General features: G+C 34.4%; 1 protein-coding gene and 1 pseudogene across 1 annotated transcript; one reads left to right on the top strand and one right to left on the bottom strand.

The window, feature by feature from the left end:
• On the top strand, nt 1-9,661 carry LOC134250329 (probable serine/threonine-protein kinase MARK-C). Its single transcript, XM_062732690.1, has 8 exons — nt 1-697; nt 3,820-4,022; nt 4,230-4,319; nt 5,318-5,373; nt 5,514-5,640; nt 6,018-6,142; nt 7,434-8,765; nt 9,003-9,661. The coding sequence occupies exons 1-8, from the start codon at nt 485-487 to the stop codon at nt 9,359-9,361; spliced, it is 2,505 nt and encodes an 834-aa protein (XP_062588674.1). The 5' UTR covers nt 1-484; the 3' UTR covers nt 9,362-9,661.
• Nucleotides 9,662-11,871: 2,210 nt separating this feature from the next.
• On the bottom strand, nt 11,872-14,596 carry LOC134250328 (uncharacterized; annotated as a pseudogene).
• Between the last annotated feature and the right edge of the window lie 9,982 nt (nt 14,597-24,578).

Raw genomic sequence — 24,578 nt, forward strand, 5'->3', positions numbered from 1 at the left:
ACAAACAAAACTAAAGAAGTTAAGAGGACTGTTGAGCAGATTAAAAGGAAATCATGGACTGTTGGGACATATAGATAGCGACTGACGAATCCCTTTAAAAATTTGTCCTGAATGAGCGAGGCGGGGACCTTGATTTCAGCGGAGGTGCAACACTGTGTGTTTCTTCGCGATACGAAGCTTTAAGCCGCGAACAAAAGATTATTGATATATTACAAGATAACGGTCAGAGGAGCAACTATTTAGGCCTGTATGAACAATACCCGACAATTACGCTATGTCAAATCAAACTGAAATGACAATTGACGCACAAATCTCGCGAGAGGTTGTGTATAATGTCTGGGTGATTTTTCCGGCTGGTGACTGATTTATGAAAATATGACGAGAAAATTTTAGACTCCATTAAAAAATATGGATGAAAAGTGCCGTTCCTTTTATTCTGGAAACAGAGAATTACTTATGTTGTTAAAATTGGAGTAAGTTTTTCATGGAGTCAGAGAAAACGGGCGAGGATAGCGGCACGAAGGAAGCAAGCACCGCGGAGGAAGATGCTGATGTGAAGACTTCCGGCGAACATCATTCCACACCGGAAACCTCTGAGAAGAAAAAGAAGGTCGGGAACTACATCCTTGGAAAGACTCTGGGAGAAGGCTCTTTTGCTAAAGTACGCCAGGGCATCCATTTAATCGCCCATGAAAAGGTAGAAGTAAAAACTGAATTCAATTAATATCCTTTTAACAACAAAAATATTTTGAATGCCACAGAGTTGAAAATTTCAAATATTGTCAGATAGGAATATCAATTTTCCTTTTTTTGCTCCCAAAACTTTATATAGAGCAAAAATTAAATGACTGAATACAGATTGTGGACCTAGTTTTAAAAGTTCTTTGTGAATTCTTGAAGACAAGGCGAAAAAGCAACGTAAATAGGTGATGCATTGTAATGAATTTCTAAATACAGCTGAAATATTGAATGACTTGTCTTAATGTGTCCCATACGTTTGTAACATATACAACTATAATTTAAAAAACCAATATCTGGACTGTGTACGAAAATTTGCTGTTGATGAAAATTAAAAGCCCTATATTAAAATTTAAAAGCTGTTAACAAATTCACAGCTTGTCATTTACACGTAGTTTACCATAAAGTTTCTGGCAATAGTAGTTTTGAAAGTCAAAAAAAGTGCCACTATTATTGCTTTGGTCCTGAATCAAGAAGATGCCAAAGAAAATCCCTGCTAGTCTGGTTTAATATTCTTCAACAAATATACATTTATTAGCAGATTTATTTCTCGGCTGATAAAAGATTTGCATGAATTGTACTTTAACATGGAGCTCTCATAAGTCGTATGACCCTTTTCAGAATATAATACAGAGGAGGGCTATATTCATTTTCACACATGCAGACGAGACTTTCTTTCTTTGTTTGTTTGTTTGTTTGTTTTTTTTTTTTGCTTTTCGTTGTACAGTATATGCAAAACACTGAATATAAAGATTCAAATTCAATATCATTTATCAGCCATCAAAACATACTGCCACACAAACTGACAATTTAAACAATATAATGCTTGGACATTTATTAAGTTGTCCATATAAATGACACTTGAAAGAGTCTTCTTTGCGCATTTCTTTTTCTTTTTTGTAGTTTTCTCTCGGTTAAGGTATTTCATTTTATATTTAGGCACTGAAATACATGCATCAAATACAGTTTTCACGCCGTGATGAATCACAAATTATTACGTAAATATTTTTCATATAAATTTTTATCAAGGTTGTAGATTAACCGAGATATTAATCAACCACAGATGTATAGATGTTTTCATTCAATGACTACCCTGCCCCGATGTCTAGGGCAAGGCTAAACGCAAGTGCATTATAGGAATATTAGTTTAAAGTTCCAGATTATGTTTTTAAATTACCTTTATCTAGTAAGAAAGGCGGTCTTGAGTGGACACTTGTTAGAAGATTCCAGTGGCACAAGTTTATCAGTCATTTTATCAGTATTGGTGATTTAAGTTATGAGAAAATTGATCTTGCATTTTTCAATGTGAAGCCACGATTTGTTGTGACAAACACGAGTTTTTAAAACGAATCCCAAACTTGTGCTGTTTTGATCCAGTGGGATTAAGTTCATGTCTACTTCTAAAATGTTTAACACTGGAGAGTCGATGAATCAATATAGCATCTAACAATGTGTGCATTTTTGTTTTTTTTTTAAAACTTTTTAAACAAGTTTGACTTTGCCCCTTTACATAACATGGTTGTCATTCATAAAATATCCACCTAATTACTTCGTTTTTGGATTTTGAAATTTGTCAGAAGTTGGAATGACCAAAAAAAATCTAATTTTTTTCTTATACATGAAAATTGAATTATTAATTAAGCTCTTCTATACCAAGTTTTTTTTTTAAAGTTAGGACACTGTTTACATGTATTCGACTAGAATCGAATCTTACCTACTTTCAAATAATTTCTAATATGATCATAGATATTTAAAATTGAAAGATGCTTGTCTAAATCAATTTTGAAGTACATGCACATACATATTGTATAAGGAACTCTGCAATTTTCTTGCATTGTTTATTTGAGAAATATTGCTGAATCAAATCTCATGAAATCCGCGATTGGGAGGTTTAATTCTTGTAGGGGGGTCATCGTATTCATGCGCCCAAGTTCTTGATGGCGTCTACATGATAACGAAATGTACAACAATTTGATGTATACAGCAAAGGCCATGATTAATAAGATAGTGTTTAATACCACAAAAAGTTTAAATTGCATAATTTTTATCTATCTAATTAATACCAACCATAAAGCTATAGCGGGACCTATATTTTTCAATTTAACACGTTTATAGATAAACCTTGACATGTCCTTAGTATTTTAAAGAATATACGTACATGTCATGTAATTTTTTTGAATTGCATAGTATTAAATAATGTTGGATTTTTCTTTTTAATTTTGATTTTAATATTGAAGAAAATTTAAAAACAATTCTGATTATTCATAAATATGAATAAAAAGTACGAACATTTTGGCTGCTATAAAGTACTCCTGTTATTTTATGTCACATGTGAAACTTTTTTAAAATCTAAAAAATCAGGATAAGCAAAGCCAGTTAAAGAGAATAAAAATATTCACCAATGGACTTTTCATTCCTGTTTAGAATAAAGTGGGGTTTTTCAACTCCAATCGCTCTTGAATCAATTATAATATTTTCTTTTCATACAGTAGCTTAGGTTTATTTGCCCATTTAACTCACAAATGAACAGGGCCATTTATTAAGTCAGTATTAAAATGTTGACATAGAAGAACGTTTTCTGATTTTTGAGATAAAGAGATTTAAGTTAAATTCATGATCATCGAGACAGATTGACATTTTAAATGGAGAAAATTCTTTACATATAGAAATGTAAAGAGATTCTTTTCAGACATGCCCCTTTTAATAAAGTGCAGTCCCAGTCGGTATCTTTTTTGGGTTTCTCAGTATTCTCTCTCTCTCTCTCTCTCTCTCTCTCTCTCTCTCTCTCTATTTTTTGTCAATTATTTTATTTTATTGTTGTACAAATACATAAAAACATCTCTCTCTCTCTCTGAACAAAGTACAAAAAAACTTGAAAAACTTTTGCTTGATTGACTTGTTGATTAAAACGATTTAGACAATCCTTAAAGAATCATCTTATCATAAGCTTTGCTACACTACTGACTAATAATTAAATATTCTTTATAATTATAGTTTTGTTGACAAGAACTACATGCACAATGTATAAAAAAAAATCAACAGAAAAAATCCAGTCTAATAAATAATATAATTCTTTTACAGGTTGCTGTAAAAGTTGTCTCCAAAAAGGCGTTATTGGTTCGTGACTTTGTCCGTAAGAACGTGAGGCGTGAAGCGATCGTGCTACAGAAGCTCTCTCACCCTAACATTGTCAGAATGTACGAAGTCATGGAGACCGAGAATTCTTATTATCTAGTCCTAGAGTACGCCGATTGTGGCGAATTCATCAAATATTTGTCTATAAAGTTAGTATAGAAAATACGATATTGTTCATTCAACATTTGATAGATCTGTTAATTACTATTTGCAATTAATTTTGTCATTATGCTTTTGAAAAAAATATGCCATGAAAATGTTTCCTTTAAAAAAATGTCAGCTTTGTTTATAAGAAGCATATATAAATATATACATATTACATGTATTTGTTAAATGAAGAATTTATAATATTTCAGAAAATGTCTGTCTGAAAATGAATGCAAAAAGTACGCCCGCCAGTTAGTTTCTGCAGTGGATCATATGCATGTCTCTAACATTGTACACAGGTAAAAACTGTCTAATATTGTACACAGGTAAAAACTGTCTAATATTGTACACAGGTAAACACTGTCTAACACTGTACACAGGTAAAAACTGTCTAATATTGTACACAGGTAAACACTGTCTAACACTGTACACAGGTAAAAACTGTCTAACACTGTACACAGGTAAAAACTGTCTAACACTATACACGGGTAAAAACTGTCTAATATTGTACACAGGTAAAAACTGTCTAACATTGTACACAGGTAAAAACTGTCTAACACTGTACACAGGTAAAAACTGTCTAACACTGTACACGGGTAAAAACTGTCTAACACTGTACATGGGTAAAAACTGTCTAATATTGTACACAGGTAAAAACTGTCTAACACTGTACACAGGTAAAAACTGTCTAATATTGTACACAGGTAAAAACTGTCTAACATTGTACACAGGTAAAAACTGTCTAATATTGTACACAGGTAAAAACTGTCTAATATTGTACACAGTTAAAAACTGTCTAACACTGTACACAGGTAAAAACTGTCTTATATTGTACACAGGTAAAAACTGTCTAACACTGTACACAGGTAAAAACTGTCTAATATTGTACACAGGTAAAAACTGTCTAATATTGTACACAGGTAAAAACTGTCTAACATTGTACACTGCTTAATACTGTCTAACATTGTACACAGGTTAATACATGTAAAACATTGTTCACAGGTTTATAATGTTTTACATTGTACAAAGTTAAAAAACTGTTCTCATTGTATTGTCATAAAAAATAAATTATATAACAATATTCTGTACATTGATGCACAAAATTTCATTTAATCTTGTTATAATTACAAAGAAGCCACTTATTAAACACAATCATGTCATTGACAAGAGGCTCATATGTCACAATATCACCATTTAATCTTAATTATTTTTGATACAATTAAAGATATTATACCTTGAGTTATTATCTCTTGTAATCTCATATTAAACATTTTAATCTTTTTTTGTTGCTTTACAGAGATTTGAAGTTGGAAAATTTTCTCCTTGATGCAAATCTGGATATAAAGATAATAGGTGGGTTTTACTACTCTTTAAGATGCATGAATTCCATGAATATTGAGTCACCATGAAAACCTTATCATTCCACATTATATCTATGGAATAAATGTTTTATCTCTTAAACATAAGTACTTGTTTAATTTCCTAATTTTCAGACTTTGGATTAAGTAACGTGTTTTATGGCGACACCTCCCTCTCCACTCAGTGCGGCTCCCCCGCCTACGCCGCCCCGGAAATCCTCAACAACCAGAAATACGGACCGGCCGTGGACATATGGAGCATGTAAGATACCAGACATACTTAGACTAATCAGTAAATAAACCTTAAATACTAAAGGTTAAACATACCCAAAGAAAGGCGCGGAATTAACTGTACAGTTAGTGTTTTTTTTCAAACATTGGTCCTCAATTTTCAATCAAAGATTCGAGAACAGGGAATTTGCGTTGTTTACACTTCAGAGAGTTCTTTTAATACATATACTGGGTAATATGTAGTTCTTTGATTTTGTCAACATTAAAATGGGCTCAATTAATTAAGTCAATAATGAGTGCCATTGCTAAAGCTGTTTATCCTGTGTATGGTTTTTATCAATTTATTATTGGAATTAGTCTTTGAAGCTGTGAGCTTATTCCTACATGTGACGTTTCTATCTTTTTTAGAGGAGTTTGTCTGTTTGCTATGCTTGTGGGTTCACTTCCGTTTATTCCGCAGCCCGCCAACAACATAGCACAGCTCAACTCACTGATCCTAAAAGGATGTGTGATTCCGGAAACGCTGAGCGAAGGTAATGATTTACAATGACTGATAATTATTATGATGGAATATTTATTTACCGGTAAAGCAAATGATAATTGAATTGCTGATTTTGTCAATGTAATGCAAACTTGATTTAATAACGTTTGGAGATTTATTTTACCATAAAAAAGAAAATTAATAAAATTAATAATAAAAAATGAAAATTTGTGTCATGTGCTGAATCTACACTAAGTTTTATGGCTTAGCACTTGAAAAGAAGATTTTAAAAGGTTTCCCTATATATTCCTATGTAAAACTTTTATCGCCATTTGGCCCCACCCTGCCCCTGGGGGTCATGTAATATATATCTTTCCTGGTCAAACTAAACTTTGATTGCCCCACCCTACCCCCGGGGGTCAATTTGATCAAATTCCACATAAGTTTCATCTTTCCTGGCCCAGTGGTTCTTGAGAAGAAGATTTTTAAAGAATATAAAATGTTAAAATTTGATTAGCCATTTTGGCCCCACCCTACCCCCGGGGGTCATGATTTGAACAAATTTTTGGCCCAGTAGTTCTTGAGAAGAAGATTTTTTAAAAATGCCATTAATTTTTCTTATTCATGATTATTCTGAACAAACTTGAATCCCCTTTAACTAAATACTTTGTATAATCTTGAGAAGAAGATGAAAATGAAACAACGACAACAACGACGACAGACGACGGACAAATTTTGATCAGAAAAGCTCACTTGAGCCTTCGGCTCAGGTGAGCTAAAAATGAATTTGTGTCAGTGCTGAAGTTTTAAGTTATTTTGGAATATATAATCGAAAGGTAAACTGATTAAAGTCTCTAAAATCAATTTTAACTTAAGTAAAATCCCTATTACAGTGATTTATTGGTTTAAATCGCATTTGAAATTATAAAATAGTTTTAAGAAAAAGTTGTTAATATTTCTGTAGCTAAAATTCTTACGTGGTTGCTAACAAATCTGATAACACGGTCTTAGGCTGGGTTAGTAAAATATCAATATCGGAAAAAAGTTAGTGTTTATCAAAACACAAACTGGCATTTACAGCGCAAAGAGACAAGAAGTGAAAGGTATGGTATGTACGAGACAAATATTACATCTGTTGACAATTATTTTTTTCGGATCCACAGGATTAATGTACTCCATTCATTTGGCTGAATGGTGACTGAAAGGTCCAAAAAGGTACCAAATGGCTTGAAACTCTGGCTATTCAGTACTTTCAGTCACCATTCAGTAAGGTTAATGACAGAAGATCAACCTATGCTTGGTCCTGATGTAATTATGAACTAATAAATATTTATTTATTTTAGAATGCAGAGATTTACTACAGTCGATGTTAACATCCGATCCCAGACGGAGAATCAAGATGGAGGAAATTTTGCGACATCCATGGCTTGTAGGAGAAAATGAGGAGACCGTTTTTCGACAGTCGGCCATTTCAAATCTTCTTCCGCTAGTTCCTCAGGGATCGGTGATTAATTACATGACAAAGATGTTTGATTTTAAAGAGAGTGAGATTGTGAATGCTCTCGGTGAACGCAAAGTGAATTCTATTGCTGCAACTTACTATCTTTTGAAGAAACGATTCGACTCTGGATTACACTTAGTGAGTTGTCCACAAAACATGAGGAATCATAGACGCGAATCTGCCTTTTCTGCTTTTAGTATTGAATTAAACAACAGAAACACAAAATCATGTCCAACAAAAGATCAGGGTGCTGAAAATGTTGAACCAAAAAGGGTGAATACAGCGGGTGAAATTAAACACAATAACTATAGGAGCTATTTACAATACTTGAAAGTTTCAAGGGAGAGAACAAATGCATTCTCTAAGAACATTTTCCTCCGGCGGCAAAAGACGAGAAACTCACTCACAAGGTCTTACACCAAAGTAGAAAAGAGTGATAACCCTGCCCCGGATCTTATAACGTCTGAATCCACAAAACCTGATTTTAGACTCACCTATACTCCTATTCACGCTGACGCTTTGTTTGAATGGGACAAGGAAGGGTTAATCCGTAGGGAGAACAGAAGAGTTAGACCAAAGCTTCCAGAACCCTTCTCAAAAGAAAAACCTAAGATTCATAACAATAAAAATTTACAAAGCTTACCAATGATGGTAACCGGTGATAAGAAAGGTAGTCATATTAGTCATATTCGTCATTCTGTTTTTTCTCCCCCTCCACCTCCGAATACGTCTCTGGGTATGGGCGATCTTTTAACACCACCCAATACACCACTTGGCCAACGAACTACCATAGGGACAATCATTGATGAAGATTTAGAAAGTCGAACAGACCTTGATATTCCTATAGCCCCAAGAACTGCACCTTCATCGAATTTAAGGACTAACCACTCTTTGTTGAATTCGAAACAAAATTCGGAAATTGAAACTGTCAAATCTATTTCTGACGATGATAAACTAGAAAAGCCAGATCTTGCCCTAGTTTTAGCTGATCCATGTTCCCAAGAAATTTGGGGATCTTTTCACAAACATAAGGCAAAATTAATAAAAAGTGGAGTTATTTCATTGAATAGATCAAAGACTGTGTACGCTAATCCGATCTCTTCACAGAAAATGTTGACCCCTAGAGACCATAAAGCAATAGACGAAGTCCAAAAAGCACAGATAGTGGGGAAAGGTATGTTTATTATATATATTCATTAACACAAATCTTAATCCAAGTTTACAGGTACTACTATCTTGCTGTTATAAACAGAGTTGTACATATGATGCGGCGAGAAAAGTTTAGACAAACCAAGAATAAATTTGAATAAAGAATTGGATTTTGCATACCATTATCTTTATTATACTTATATATACATGCGCAACTCATCTTTTGAATACATGTAAATGCATAACAATTCTCTTTTAACAGGACGTCTTCTTCTTGAACGTAGCTCCACTCGAATAAGCGTTGGTTTCTCGGACTTCCAAAAACAAAGTTCATATCTTCCCGAATATGCCAAACCCAACACTGCTATTGGTGGAAGAAGAGAAGTATTCCCGGAAGTGATAGGCTCTGCAAAATCTCGAGCCCGATCCGATATTATAGACTTCGAAAGAAAAGGTGTTCCAAAGTTACCACAAATGACAATAGAACCAATAAGGCAGGGCACGGAGTCTGAGATCGATATTCCTGACATGCCGCCATCTCCCACTGCATACGAAAGACTGATTGTTGAGGATGAAACTCCAATGATGCGTATCCGAATCACAAGTTCATTGAAGCATTAATCATATACTAGTATTGTTAAAAGATTAAGACTGCATGTGATTTGATTTCATATTTTATGTAATAAAATTCACATTTCATTTGAAAGCATAGCAAGTTTGAACTAGTTAATGAACACTGAACTAGTAAATGATGTCTATTTTGAAGCCACCTTTAGTAAAAAAAAGATGAATATTACGTGTACTTGATTAGAGAATTGTGGTTGAGATTTTTCAATTACTATATGTCAATTCATACCTTCAATCTGAAATGGCATATATATGAGGGTTGTTCCGAAAAATCGTAGTCATTATTTATAACTTTTCAAACAAGCAACCAATACTAACATATAACATATACAACATTTTGCATAGACATAATATATCCAATGTGTTCTTCAAATTTTGAATTCTTAAAGGTAATTGAACACTGATTTGAAGTTAATTTTTTCTCTATAATGTTACGACTTATATATTTAAATAGCATTTCACAAAAAAAAATATTTAAAAATCTTATTTTATTTAAAAGTTATTAAAACTTCAAATTTCTTGGCGGGTTTGATTGACACATCCTTGCAATTTCGCAAATTTTAATTTTACTCTTCATACTAAAGAAAAGTGGCAATTTTGTTGTGTCCGTGCAGTTGTGGTGAGCAGACTTTGACGATTGAACGTACCCGATGAATCGTAAACATCAACAATAACAGAACTCGTGCACTGTTTAAAAATACTGTGTAAATAACACGAGTGTGATCGATTTGCCAACAACACTTAGCTCGGAATGACAATACTTGTGAAAGAGTTTTGCTTTCTAACATTTCTCTGAATAAAATTATTTTTCTGGATTAAAGTTTTAATATTTTTCATTAATACACAACAAGTTTGCCACTTTTCCGAAGGACTAAGAATACAGTTAACATTTGTGAAAGTGCAAGGATGTGTCAATCAAACCCGCCAAAAATTTTGAAGATTTAATAACTTTGAAATAAAAATAGATTTTTAATTAATTTTTATGTGAAGTGCTATTTAAATATATAATTCTTGATATTATACAGAAATCCTTCATTAAACTATGCGTGGATACGTTGTCCTACTTGTTTGCAGGTTTTCTACTACGCCTCCTCTACGTTTAATAACAAGAAATAAAAATTGTACAAACGATTTGCTAAATCATACAAACAATTTTAATAAAAAACGTTACATCGTACAAAGGATTTTATAATATAATAAATATAAATCTTACAAACGTTTTAAAAATCGTTCAAACGTTTTAAAAATCGTTCAAACTATTTGAAAAATCGTACAAACGATTTTTAATTTTTTCCTACATTGTCAATATAGCACGAATACGCCGTCGTATAAAACAGTGAAAGTGAAACAAGAAACAAAATCTTTATGATATGTGAGTATGACCTATTTCCAGGGGCCACAGCGCTCACCTTGAAACTAGCTAGCTAGGTAGGCACACATAACGTATTCCTATGTTAAACTTTGATCCCCCATTGCCACTCCCAACCCCCTAGGGTCATGATTACCCAAATCTACACTCTTAGATATTCCCTCCAATTTTCAATATAACTATAACCAATCATGGCTTCGCTGTCTTTGAGAAAAAGATTTTTCCTATGTACTCCTATGTTAACCTTTAAAACCCCATTATGTTTCACTAAAACTCCATCGGTCATGATTTGAAAAAAATTGAATCTTCACGTTCAGAGGATTTTTCTACGTGAGTTTCAAATTTCATGGTCTAGAGGTTCTTGAGAAGAAGATTTTTAAAGATTTTCCCAATGTATTCCTATGTTAAACGTTTATGCCCTACTGTGGCTCAACACTACCCCCTCGCTTAAAAAAATCCCTCTTCAGATCCATTTGATCAATGAAGAGGCCCATGGGCCACATCGCTCACCTGATTAGCTTTGACCATTCTGTTCTTTACCCGATTTCCCCCTTTTAAACCTATTGTGACCACACCTTACCCGGGTCATAATTTGGATATTTAAAATCTACACAACCCCAGGATGCTTAAAACAAGTTTCAGCTTTTCTGTCCAAGTATTCATGAAAAAAAGATTTTTCCCATTTATTTGAATGTTAAACTTGTGGCCAAGCCCTACCCCTGGTTGTCAGAATTTGAACAATTTAGAACTTACGCTAAACTAAAATACTTCCACATAAGTTTCAGCTTTTCTGGCCCTGTGGTTTCTGAGAAAAAAGATTTTTCCTATAAATTTCCATGTTCAACTTGGATTCCAAATGATTGCCCCGCCCTACCCCAGGGGTCATGATTTGCAAAATTTAGAATCTACACTACCTGAGGATGCTTCCACATAAGTTTTATCTTTCCTGGCCCAGAGGTTCTTGAAATGATTTAAGATTTTAAATTTTTCCCTATATATTTCTATGTAAAATTCTAATTCCCTATTAGAGAACGGACAAAATTTGATCAGAAAAGCTTACTTTAGCCTTTGGCTCAGGTGAGCTAAAATGTTAATGTATTTCTTGAAAAAAAAAATTTTTACGGATTGTCTATTTGCGGAATCTTAACTATGCATATTTTGAAGATGAAAATCGTTATTCCTAATATCATTGCCAGACAAAAGAATATAATTATATTGATTACTAGTATATTTATCGATTTACATCTGCTATCAGATGTCATACATTTCATGCTTCATGTTTTCATTATTTTTAACAATTTTTATTTTCAAGAACAAACTTTTGCTTATGCAATTGAAATTCTTTTTCATATATTCAACTCTAAATCACTACTCTTGTAATCCTTATGTACATTTTTTACTTCGAATTTCGTTTTACGATGTACACGGTATCAAATAAAACACTGAATGAATCCTGGTAACCATTCAGGAATGCATATAATTACAAAGCGGATAAGTGTCTCTTCAGAAAAAAAACATTAGGTGCGTGGGGACGGAGTAGACTCCTCCCTTTGTTCGTACTCAAAGGGTCTTTGAAGGAAAACTTTACAAAAAAGAAAAGTTCTTGTTATCTGATCAGAATTTTTCTCTAACTTTCTAAATAGTTTTCAATAACTATTTTTGTCTTAAAACGACATATAGATCTCATCAACGAAAACTTTACCTGATGTTTGCAAACCTTATGGGTCATATTCAGTTTTGTGGAGGCAGATGCCTTATTGGTTCTGTCCGATATTCTGGTAGCAACACACACTAATAAACACACTAATAAACACACACTTGGGGATAGGCATGCAAGAAAATCACGCTCACATGTTTCACTCGAGATGTTCTACTAACTACTCATGGTAAAGTCGGATTAATCAATATAGTATTTCCTTTGTCTTCAACCAACATCACAAGTCACACATCTCAGATACAGAAGGCAGGAAAAGCCACATTTGATGTCCATATGGCGATAAAAATGTCTTCTTTAAGGCCCCTAGCGTTACTATTCTCACTATGCGCCCAACCGATTTGCGCCATTTTTTAAAACGTTTATGTGTCTTTTACCTCATTATAATTACCTGACAGATAGTCTGGTCTGTTTATGTATTTGTAGATATATACTCTGTAGTTGCGTGATCCAACCCACAGAAGGTGAGTTTTCTCATCATAACTCAGGCTGTATGGTGTGACTATCCCATGTCTTGGTGTCAGTATCTGTGACAGGAAGTTACCGTCACAGTCTAACATCTGAACTGAGCGGGTGTATTCATCACACACCAGGATATGTAACAGTGTGTCTGTACAGATTCCACTTGGATATAGCACTGATTCTGAGGGAGGTCCTTCGTAAGAGAAGCGGTGTCTCCCTCCACGTTTTGTAACCACTACAACTCCACGACCAAAGCCACGCGTACGATTCCAGTCACTCACAATAACATCACCATTGCGGTTTTCTGTGATGAAGCTAGGATAACTATAAATTCCCTGGCCTGTGTTGTTGTGTTGTATTGTCTGTATGCGATGTCCCCTATTATTGTAACGGTTAACCTTGCTTGTATTTCTGTAACCCTGCATCTTATCCAATAGGTCTTTGGTGTTAAACATGCCGATTAGTAGATCTCCATTTAAGGGAGAGCAGTAAACACAGCGTGGTAGCCATGGATTTATTTTCTCTATCAGCGTAGACCTAGATTTGTTAGCTGTTGATAGTTCTTTTATATTATGATTCTTGTCAATATGAATAAGATCACCTATATTGTTCACTGTGTGTACTCCATAAAAACTATCTATATCTGTTAGAGAAAATAACATATCACCTTCAGTGTTTGTCAAGATGAGATTATTTTCATCACTTACCCAAACCCGATCTGATGTCACACGGGATATATGTCTAACATTATTAACATTTCTGACTGTGACAGATTTATGCAACACGGGTAAAGACATCAGTTTTAGCACAGAATCTTTTGTTACTTTTCTTTTTTCCGTTTCGATTACCTGGAGTTCACTTAGTTTTTTAATCATTTTCTCCATGTTTTCGTTCTCAATCAGAGAGCTTACATCATACCGTGCAAGGTAAGGAGTTTCTTTTATTTTAGGACAGATGTTTCTTTTACTTTTAGGACGGATGTTTCTTTTAGAGTGAAGAGGAATATTGTTGGTTTGTTTGCTGACTGTTCAGATCTGTATTCATAGCGCTCAATTTTGGCAAGGTATCTGTTCATTTTTCTAATCTGTTGTTGTTTTTCATTAATAAAACGTTCTTTTCTTATTTTCACATCATATATTACAGTGTCAATGAGCTTCTTCAGTCTCCGGGCTTTTGCTGACATCTCAGACTGGGTGTTGGAGATTTCTGTGTGACAAGTTTTTACATCGGATTTAGTTCTTGAAAGGAGAAAGCAACTGTTATATAGAGTCTCACTACTGATGTTGTGGATGGTTTCTCTGTGTTGTTGACGGTTTATCGTATAAGGTGTTCGTAGGTCCAATATTTTGTGTGTATCGTGATTTATCCGTTGAAGAGAAAAAGGAAACATTTTAGGATTTCTGTGTTCTGTGCATTGAACACAAAAAGGACGTTGGCATGACGGACAATACTTTTCATAGATCATATCTGGATGCCTCTCACAGAATTCTTGCTTTGTAAGGTTTTCATATTTTTCTCGGTAAATCACAAAGTAGTGGGGTTTGGTGTGTAGATCAATAATATGTCTGTCTTTACATTGCAGACACAGGTCAGAATTCTGTTTCTCCCTGACATTGAAAACACCGACATACTTTACACTGGGTGCTTGATCCTGAACCCATGATGCGGAGGGTTTGGGTCTTTTAGAACAATCTCCTTAAAAGAAATTTCGATGAAAATATCTTTAAAATGAAAAACTTCGAGACTCAGGCTTACATATTTCATACTCCTTAAATGTTCTATTTATATATTTCAATCACATGGCAAAATGAAAAATGACCTGTATAGCAATACGCAGCACTTTTAAGGCCTACTATGAAAAATCGACGGAAAATAGACTGCAAATATGGGGGATTTTTTAAGAATTGAATTTATTTTAATTAAGCTGTTTAATTATCACAGAACTTTAATACTTATGGAAATAGCATAGTGTAACCCACTCTGTCCTGTACGAAGTTTAGTTCCATCAATGGACAGTCACGTGATGAATGCATAGTTCGTGTACTGAATGTAGGTCATAAACAAATTTCAATATCGCAAGGGCATACCCTAGTTGAAATTAAAAATTAAAGGTATTATAATTTGTTTCTGCATACTTTGTAGTTTCTGAAAAATGCTGCTACTTTGAATAGAATTTGCGTTTTAATAGTTAAATTTTAAAGTAAATAGGCCAATATCGAAATATGTTTGACTTTTACCAAATATTTTGTGTACTTATAAAATCACGCCCTCGATTTAAAGAAAGCAGCAGCACTTTTCAAGTTAAGGAAAATATCCTTTATCTATATTTAAAAAATGGTTCAGATCAATGCAGTGTATGCCCTTGCGAAAGTACGATTTTATGAGGCATCTCGATGTAAAATATACGTAACCTGTACATAAAAGCACGACATAATTAATAAAATACATTCTCTTGGTAGTTAATAAATAATCGCACTAAACAAAGGATATACTTTGATATTAATCGACTATTTAAAACCTGTAAATAATATTCTGTTTAATAATGAAAAGCATTTTTCATTGTTAAAAAAATCCTCAATCTGCCTCTCACAGCACATGAATTACGCCATGTTTACATTGTACCAATATGACGTCATGTTTACAAGTTCATCGCGATCAGTACTATGTTTATATCCAGCTACTTGGAATTTAACTAGCAACTTTTTTTTAATGCATTGAAAAGTTATATTGTTTTTTATTATGCTAATACAGTTAAAAGTTGCAATTTTTTTTTCATTTTTACGTATTATGAGAAATACATAAAAGTCATATTTTTGTGTGACGTCACAAGAAACTTTTCCCGTATAAATTAGGCCCCGCCCCTTTTTCCAGCGTTAACAATGCTGCGTAATTAATTAATAACTGTAATGAAAAATAAAAAAAAAATATATCCTATACCTACACACTCACGCGTTCATTAATTTTAAAACATTTTAACTTTTCTGATCTTATTAATTACGTATACTTAAAAATACTATATAAGTAATAAAATCGAATAATTTGGCCAAGAATTAGAGTCATTCCTTAATTATTGGCAATTATTGATAAATATTTCTTTACAAATTGTGTCTATTTGCAAAATGTTCCAGTGTTTGAAAAAAAGATTTTTTTTAAACCCTTGGTGTATAGATTGTATCTTGTAATCATTTTATTAAATAGCTCATAAGTGGTCTAGAGTGTCGAACCCTATTTACAATATGCTTGGTTGAATTATGTTTTTTTAAAAAAAACCATAATACCTTCAAAGAGAACATATATTTCTTTTTCTACTTGGAGTGTGTTGTTATTCCAGCTAAGATTTTGTCTCGAAACCAGCGAGAAAATATAAGCGCGATAGATAAACAGTATGCGTTAACCCCTAATAAACGTGTTGTTTAGCTGGCAAACGTGTTTAAAATGTGCAGTTAAGAAATCAAACACTTACCTCAACACGTAAAGTTTTTAGACTGTAGAACAATGTCCAAAACAAGATTAATTATTGACAGATAATTATAAGTTGATGAAACATGATTATCCTCAGTCTCTTTCAAAATCATTTCGTAAGTTCGATGGTCGATACAATGACCTTGTCTGCAAATATAACTTATCATTGAGTCAAATGACGTTTTTCATACTATTTGTTCATGTTGTTTGTCCATTAATTATACACTGTATTGATGACGGATTTATTAGGATGAAGAGGAATTTAATTGGTTAAAAGGGTTTTCGATACGCTACTATTATCATAAACTCTTGGCATTCGGTGCTGTGAAAACAGGGATTGATTTTGGCACGTGATTTCGAATTTAAACAATTATGCAAAACTTGCTTCATCAGCAGAAATCAATAACGTATTTAAATCATGAAGGTTTTAAAAGAAAATGGTATAGATTTTTTATTTGTCATTTAAAGTGCATATCTATAACCCTTCTTCTTATTTTGCACATATATTATGTATACATACACATACCTTATCCTGCCGATCGCGACCTAGAGTCGTGATGGCTTATCAGTACTGCTGCTGCCAATCGCGACCTCAGGTCGTTTTGGGGGGTTTCCGCATATGATGCTACATTACAAGCTATTTTCAGCACTGTAGTAAGATGTATGAATCAAGGTAACAAAAATACAGACCAATGGAAATAGTTTTATAAAAATACTGAACCAATCAGTGATTGTAGGTGTGAAATCTGGGGCAAAATGAGGCAAATATCAAAGCAAAGAGAGTTTCTAGAATGGCTAAGGAAAATCTGCTTGGCTTTAATTTAGAGGAAGTATTAGATATAATTTTATGGCAGTTTCAGATAAAGAATCTATTAATGAAGAGAATAGTGATGCTAAGGTTTAACATACAGACTGAGTAAATATCAATTATAGCTTTATTTATTAATAAACAGATCTTTTTTGAGTTGTCTTTATAGCATTCATGTATTCTTATAAATATAAAAAAAATAAATGTATGTATAAAATTTATATCGAAAGATAGTGAAATTAATGTTGTACAAGTTTTCTAAAGGTTTTCTAAGGAAAATAAAGATAATACAGGCAGATAAGAAAGTTTTCTGCATTCCTTTTGACTGATTTGTTTACACTGAACTTTCCCGGCAGCAGCTGTGCTGATAAGTCAAAACTATCTCGGCAGGATAAGGGTAAGATATTGGATGAAATCACGTACGACTGTTCATGGAGTAGCATATGATCGTCGTTTAATTGCGTCTTTCATTCCCAAGAGTCCAAATGCAGAAATCGTCATTTACAAAAATCAACTGTTTACTGATCGATCGATATCGATCCAATCCAATAACAACTTAAGAAAAAAATACCAAACTTTTTTACACTGTATGCCAAGGGTTTATGAGAAGAGTAGCGTATAAAAAGAAGATTGGTAGTATTACAACCAAGCTTTATGATAAACGTCACTTCCCTTACTTATGCAACAATATATCTTCATCAGCTGCATATTGGGTCTGTATCTCTCAGTTGATTCGATGCGATAAAACATGCTCTACGTAGAAACAATTTCTAAAACGAGGTTCTATGGTCTATTTAATTACCTCATTAGCAAATACAACATATTATTTAGTCAAATGCCGACTGACGTCTATCATAGTTACATGTACTAACTGTTCGATCATTATTTACACATTAAATTGTCGCCGAATATTTCCGTTGGTTGCGTATTTATCAAAAAGGACGTATTTTTTTCTGGCTAGTTAATGCATCATGATGCCACGAAATGCGTCAATTTCCTCATATTCTGAGAAAGTCTACAAAAACGGTAATTTTTTAAAGCTATTATTCGATATTTAATTTACAGTGCAATTAACCTCTGATCTAAAATATGTAACTAGTAAATGATAGAACGGTTCGTGAGGATTAATAGATGTTTTAATTTTTAGAGCAGAGATTGCTCTCATATTATTTTTATTCACTGAAAATATTCAAATATACATGTTTACCTTAAAATTCAAGAACATTGCAATTTCATAAAGCCAGTTCTTCAAGACTTTTGAGAGAAAGTTTTAATAGGAAATAAAGCACTAAGTCTCTATATTATTTTCATGCTTCAAATGGATCATCAAGTGCTAGTCAATTAATTGGTATATCGACATGGCTATTTTGTGCATAAAGTGAACCGAACCCTTTCTTTGGTATCTTATTTTCCTGCATAAGAAGTCTAATCTTATTTTGCCTTCGATGATTTTCTAAGAAAATCTTAAAAAAAAATAATTGATTAGCGCCTTGTCCTTCATTATCGAAACCTTAAGCAATATCTGCTGAATTTCTTGAAGATAAAGTTGCTCATGTTTAAGAAATAACTGTCTTATTATTCGATTTCATGATGTGATCAATCGATTAGCTTGCGTGATAATTTGCATAAAAATTATCACGCAAGCCAATCGACTGATCATCGTCATAAAATAAAAAAATAAGACAGCTATTCCATATATATACATAATATTTTTTCCTCCAATTGAAGGCTAGAAGCTCCGATTCTTGTCTCTACATTGTATTTGTCAGACCTTGCACGTGATGTTTTGTAACCGCGCCTATTGATGAACAGTACATTGATGGAAAAATAAATTACATTAACTATTTGTAATTTTATCTCGAACAAGGACACTGGAAATGCAAATATTAAAGGAAATGAGCCAAATCTATTATATACATTGAATGACATATACTTACATGCCAATGACAGTTGATTTCAACTTCGGTTTTAATTTTCTTTTAATGTTTTCCTTAAAAAGGAATAAACATCAGGATATCTCAGTTTAAACCCAGGAAATATACCATTCAAGTTCATTGAAAAGCCATGCAAAAATCAAATTATATTACTCTTCCAGTGGTAACCTAGTATATGAGAATACATACTCGTATTACGGAAACAAAGCAAATAATTGGCAATGCATCATTGCGCGTCAGAGATATATAAGAGAACTGCTAGATAAAGCACATATAGATAATGTCTAATTGAAATAAAAGTTACTAATTAAAAGATAGATATATAGAAATTTGAGTACAAAGTATAGGAAAAGTTAACTCATGCATGCGTATTGTATATAAAACAAATATGTATTCACACTTTTTGTAAGACTGAGCAGCTGTGTATCACAAAGACGAGCCTAAAAAAAGTTCTAAATTGATGGTCTTAACAGAAAATGGTCTTCATTAAAATTATTGAAAATTATATATCACAAATAGTTATGTGTTATTAGAACTTTGAGGTTGGGAAAAAATCAACATATCGTTTTTTTTTTGTTTACGCTCACCGGCTCAATTTTTTTTTCGTAAAATGTTTAAAATGACACGCCTTACGGTTATTTTGTTGTATTCCTACACTGAATTTTATTGAAAGCATAGTTTCTGTGCTTCTAGGATAAGGACACATAAAAAAGACAATTATTTTACTGTAATGAATTTTCTACATAGCCGTCATAATTCAACCTTAATAAGAACAAAGTATGAAACTACACATTTACAGTTCTATTACTTCTAATTGAAAAAAAAATACCTATACTTAAAATTCCGATAAATTTGAGTATTGTTCGGTAAAATTTAATTCCTTTTTTAAAACTTATTACTATTAAACCTGTATTTTAAATTCAGATGACATTACAATATCTAAAATGCAACTGCTTTAAATACACAATTGGAAATCAATTGCTTTTACTACGATGGCCGATAGCGGCCGTCAATTTACACAAACGTTATGTTTGTAACGTAAACAACAGTTTCACGGAAAACTCACTGACGCATTACATGTACGAGGGGTGTTAGAAAAGTTCGCGGACAAGTTCTATTGTGAGCGCGCTATTTTCAAGAAACCAGTCAAACTTTTCAGATAAAATATTAACCTATTTTCCAATAAATATACAAAACTTTGGTGCTCTCCAGTGCTCACTGAAAAATATACAGCTGTTTTATTTTGATAAATCTTGATAAATCTTGCTTCTCGGAGCATGCCACATTTTGGCACGTTTACATCACATAAACTTTTTATCAAAATCGAATTGGAGGGTATATGACTGTTTTATAGCCATTTATAAATGATCATCGCATAAAAACACAGCCAAAAATCGGAACGTCATTGAGCATCATGGAGTACTGCACTACGTAAAAATTATGTATGCTGACAGGAAAATGTCTAAAAGAGATTAAAATGTGCAAGATGTTGCCGGGAATTTCCTACACATACAAAGGATAAAAGTTTTCAAATGGTGGTAGCTTTATAAGAATGTAAGGATTAACATTTTGAATGATTAACCCCATCGATAATTCAATACCCCTTTATTGCATGGACGTTGTGCCTTAATGGTTTTGCATAGTTTCCATACCTGATCGATTAACTGCATAGACTTTTTTCCCAAAGATCTCAATAATATCCGAATCAGTACAAAATACATTATAGTAGAAAAGTAACATGTCTTGATATAGATATTCAAATTTAGAGTAGAAAAAGATAAGAAAAATATGGAAAAAATGAAAGATTTAATGAACTGCGACAAAGTTTAACGGGTTGAAATCTGGCTGTCGCGTTGCCTTACGTCAAATGATTGCTTCGTGAATCCCATGACCTCATAGTAAAATCGTTGTAAATTTTCAAGATTGTAGTAAATGGACATGGTTTTTTACATACAAATAAACAAAATGTAGGAATTTATTCAGACATAGGTCATACTTCACAGTACACAATAGATTTTCCGTAATTCAATGTGTCCGCGAACTTTTCTAACAACCCTCGTACACCTAAAAGGGAAAGTATACCAAGTGTACATTGTCAAAGCAAATTTCATGTACACTCTACATTAACGTAATATTTGTAAATTGTCGAGAATATTTTCATGAACACTCTACATCTTAAGGCGATATCAAGTATCAAAACATAACCAAAATGTTTCTTTATCGCGTTGCTCTTGTGTGCTTATGTTCACATAAATCTGAAGTATATTTTAAAAATATTTAGCTATAAGGAAATGACTAAATGGTTACTGTCAAGTAGAAGAGATCAAACAGTTCGTGTAGTTCTGGAATTGAAAAATTTTGTTTCTAGTCGATATGGATTAAAGGTTGTAATACATTTCAAAAGATATAACGTGATTCATTTTCTTTTCCTATGCAGCAATATTTAAAGACATTTTGACACTATTTGAAACGAAAACAAGAATTTATTTTTGTGGGTAAAATTATAGCTTTCCATGTTTTGACTGGAAAATTTGAATGCTGATTTACAATGATTGGTCAGTACATACAGTTTATCATTTATTTAAATGCTGAACGACGTTTTTCATACTAATTGGTTGTTAATTATCTATACACTGATTTGACCTTGGTATTTTCCCCCGTTCTTTCCCGATCTTGACAAGGAACACATGGTGGATGTGACCGGTCGGCAGGGGATGTGACTCCTCCATAACACCTGAGCCCACCTCTTGTGTTTCAGAGGTCCGTTTTTACTCTGCTTTTTAGCTCACCTGAGCCGAAGGCTCAAGTGAGCTTTTCTGATCAAAATTTGTCCGTTGTCTGTCGTCGTCATCATTGTTGTCGTTGTCGTCGTTGTTGTCGTTAACTTTTTACATTTTCTCAAGAACCACTGGGCCAATTTCAACCAAAGTACAAAGCACTTGGCACAAAGTATCCTTAGGTGAAGGGAATTTAAGTTTGTTCAATTGAAGGGCCACGCCCTTATTCAAGGGGAGATCATTTAGAAATAGTGAAAATTTAATGGTATGTTTTAAAAATCTTGTTCTCAAGAACCACTGGGCCAGGAAAGTTGAAACTCATGTGGTATCATCCTCAGGTAGTGTAAATTCAAGTTTGTTCAAATCATGACCCCCGGGGGTAGGGTGGGGCCAAAATGGCCGACCAAAGTTTTACATAGGAATATATAGAAAAAATCTTTAAAAATCTTCTTCTCAAGATCCACTGGGCCAGGAAAGTTAAAACTCATGTGGTATCATCCTCAGGCAGTGTAAATTCAAGTTTGTTCAAATCATGACCCCTGGGGGTAAGGTGGGGCCAAAATGGCCGACCAAAGTTTTACATAGGAATATATAGGAAAAATCTTTAAAAATCTTCTTCTCAAGAACCATTGAGACAGGAAAGATGAAACTCATGTGAAATTATCCTCAGGAAGTGTAGATTCAAGTTTGTTCAAATCATGTCCCCCAGGGCTAGGGTGGGGCCAAAATGGCCGACCAAAGTTTTACATAGGAATATATAGGGAAATCTTTTAAAATCTTCTTTTCAAACTTCAAAGCCATGATTAGTGATATTTATATGGAATCATCCTCAGGTAGTGTAGATTCTAGTTTGTTCAAAGTATGACCCCCTGGGGGGTTAAAATTCAACCCCCATTTTACCTCAGTAAACTTTCAGGTCTGATTTAATAAGTGCTTTTTCCTAGCCGATGTGCTCAGGTGAGCGCTGTGGCCCCTGGGTCTCTTGTTTTGTATCTTTTTATGGACCTTTGATGTTGAATAGTGTTCGTTATCTCCATGTGTTAATTTTATGTACCTCTCCTTCTGACATACTGATCATGTATATCTATTAGGGTCATAATTGAGAGAGTTGCCTCATTTGGTTTGATACTGTCATTTTTCATTGTTTTTTCTCAGGCATGTATTGTTATTATGTTTTTAATATCCTTTTCAATACTGTTGTTACACTTTATGTAAATGAATTTTTGATTATTGACTATGTTGTTCGTCCATCGGTGGCGACTGCGGATCTCCACCCACACCTGTCTTGTGCTGCAACTTCCCATGAATCATGTTTGATACTGAATGCCTAGAGGGAGGCCTTTAGGCTGTCCTTGAATCGCTTTTTGGGGGAGGGGGGCGTCACGGGCACGCTTTTCTTCCAGTAGTTCACCAAAGAGTCGATGGTCTGGCATACGGACTATGTGTCCCGCACAGCGGACTTATGACTCGTGCTAACGTCTTGCCTGCGACGGAGAGAAGGGAAATTCCACAATGGTTGTCACAGGCCTGTGTTTTTCCCTTTCGCTTGTACAGGTGAATGATTGAGGCATCCTTGAGGTCTTGAGGCGCCTTCTCCTGGTCCCAAATGAACTCAAACAGATGGTGGAGTTTTTCGACTTGAGCCATGCCCCCTTTTTTGTAAATCTCAGCTGGGATGGAGTCTCCGCCAGATGCTTTGCCAGTTGACAGCAGACTTATTGCTTTTTAAATCTCTTTTAGCGAGGGAACGGCGTCCATTGACTGGTGGATGGGAACTGGGGTAGTCGGTTGATGGCTTCGTCGTTGATAGCAGAAGGGAGGTTAAGAACGCCATTGAAATGCTCCGCCAACCTGTTTAGTATGTTTTGCTTTTCTGTGATGTGTGATGACCCGTCCGCACTGAGGAGAAGGGATGAGCCTGATGAAGTTGGCCCGTAGACTTCCTTCAGTCCACAGTAAAGGTTCTTCATGTCATGAGAGTCGGCGTAGCGTTGGATGTCGTCAGCTTTGGCATTCAGCCAGGAGTCCTGCATATCCCGAAGCTTTTGCTGCATTGTGCTGCGAGCATTCCTCAGAGCGTCTTTCTTGGCTGTGGAGGTGGGATCATCTATATGAGCCTCGTAAGCGCGTTACTTGTCCTCCAGAAGCTGCGTAATCGCTGCACAGTTCTCGTCAAACCAGTTTTTGTGTTTTCTGGCGGAGGGCCTCTGACACTCAAAGGCTGTGTTGTACACTGTATTCCGAAGTGTGCTCCATGCTGCTTCCACGTCGTGGTCAGGCGTTCTTTAGGGTTTCAGCAAAGTACTGAGTGGTGGATGGCAACTTGAGCTTGCCAACGTTGAGACGTTTTAGAGCCTTGGTCCCCTTAGTACATATCTTGGGTATGATCCGGAAGTTGAGTTTGGAGATGATGAGACGGTGATCTTTCCAGCACTCGGCGCCGCACATTGCCTCGGTGACATGAACGTCCTGTCTGTCTCTCTTCCTGACGATGAAGTAGTCAAAGAGATGCCAATGCTTTGAGCGAGGCTGCATCCATGACGTCTTGTTACGGGTGGGGAGGCAGAAACGGTGTTTGTGATGAGAAGGCCATGTTCAGCACAGGTCTGGGGAAGCAGCAGGCCGTTTTTTTTGCACTTGCCCACTCCTTGCTTCCCAATCACGCCTTCCCAGTTAGTGGGGTCA

The sequence above is a fragment of the Saccostrea cucullata genome, unplaced genomic scaffold (assembly GCF_032062105.1).
Source record: "Saccostrea cucullata isolate Sc308-1 unplaced genomic scaffold, CSIRO_AGI_Scuc_v1 ctg4418, whole genome shotgun sequence".
Taxonomy (NCBI): domain Eukaryota; kingdom Metazoa; phylum Mollusca; class Bivalvia; order Ostreida; family Ostreidae; genus Saccostrea; species Saccostrea cuccullata.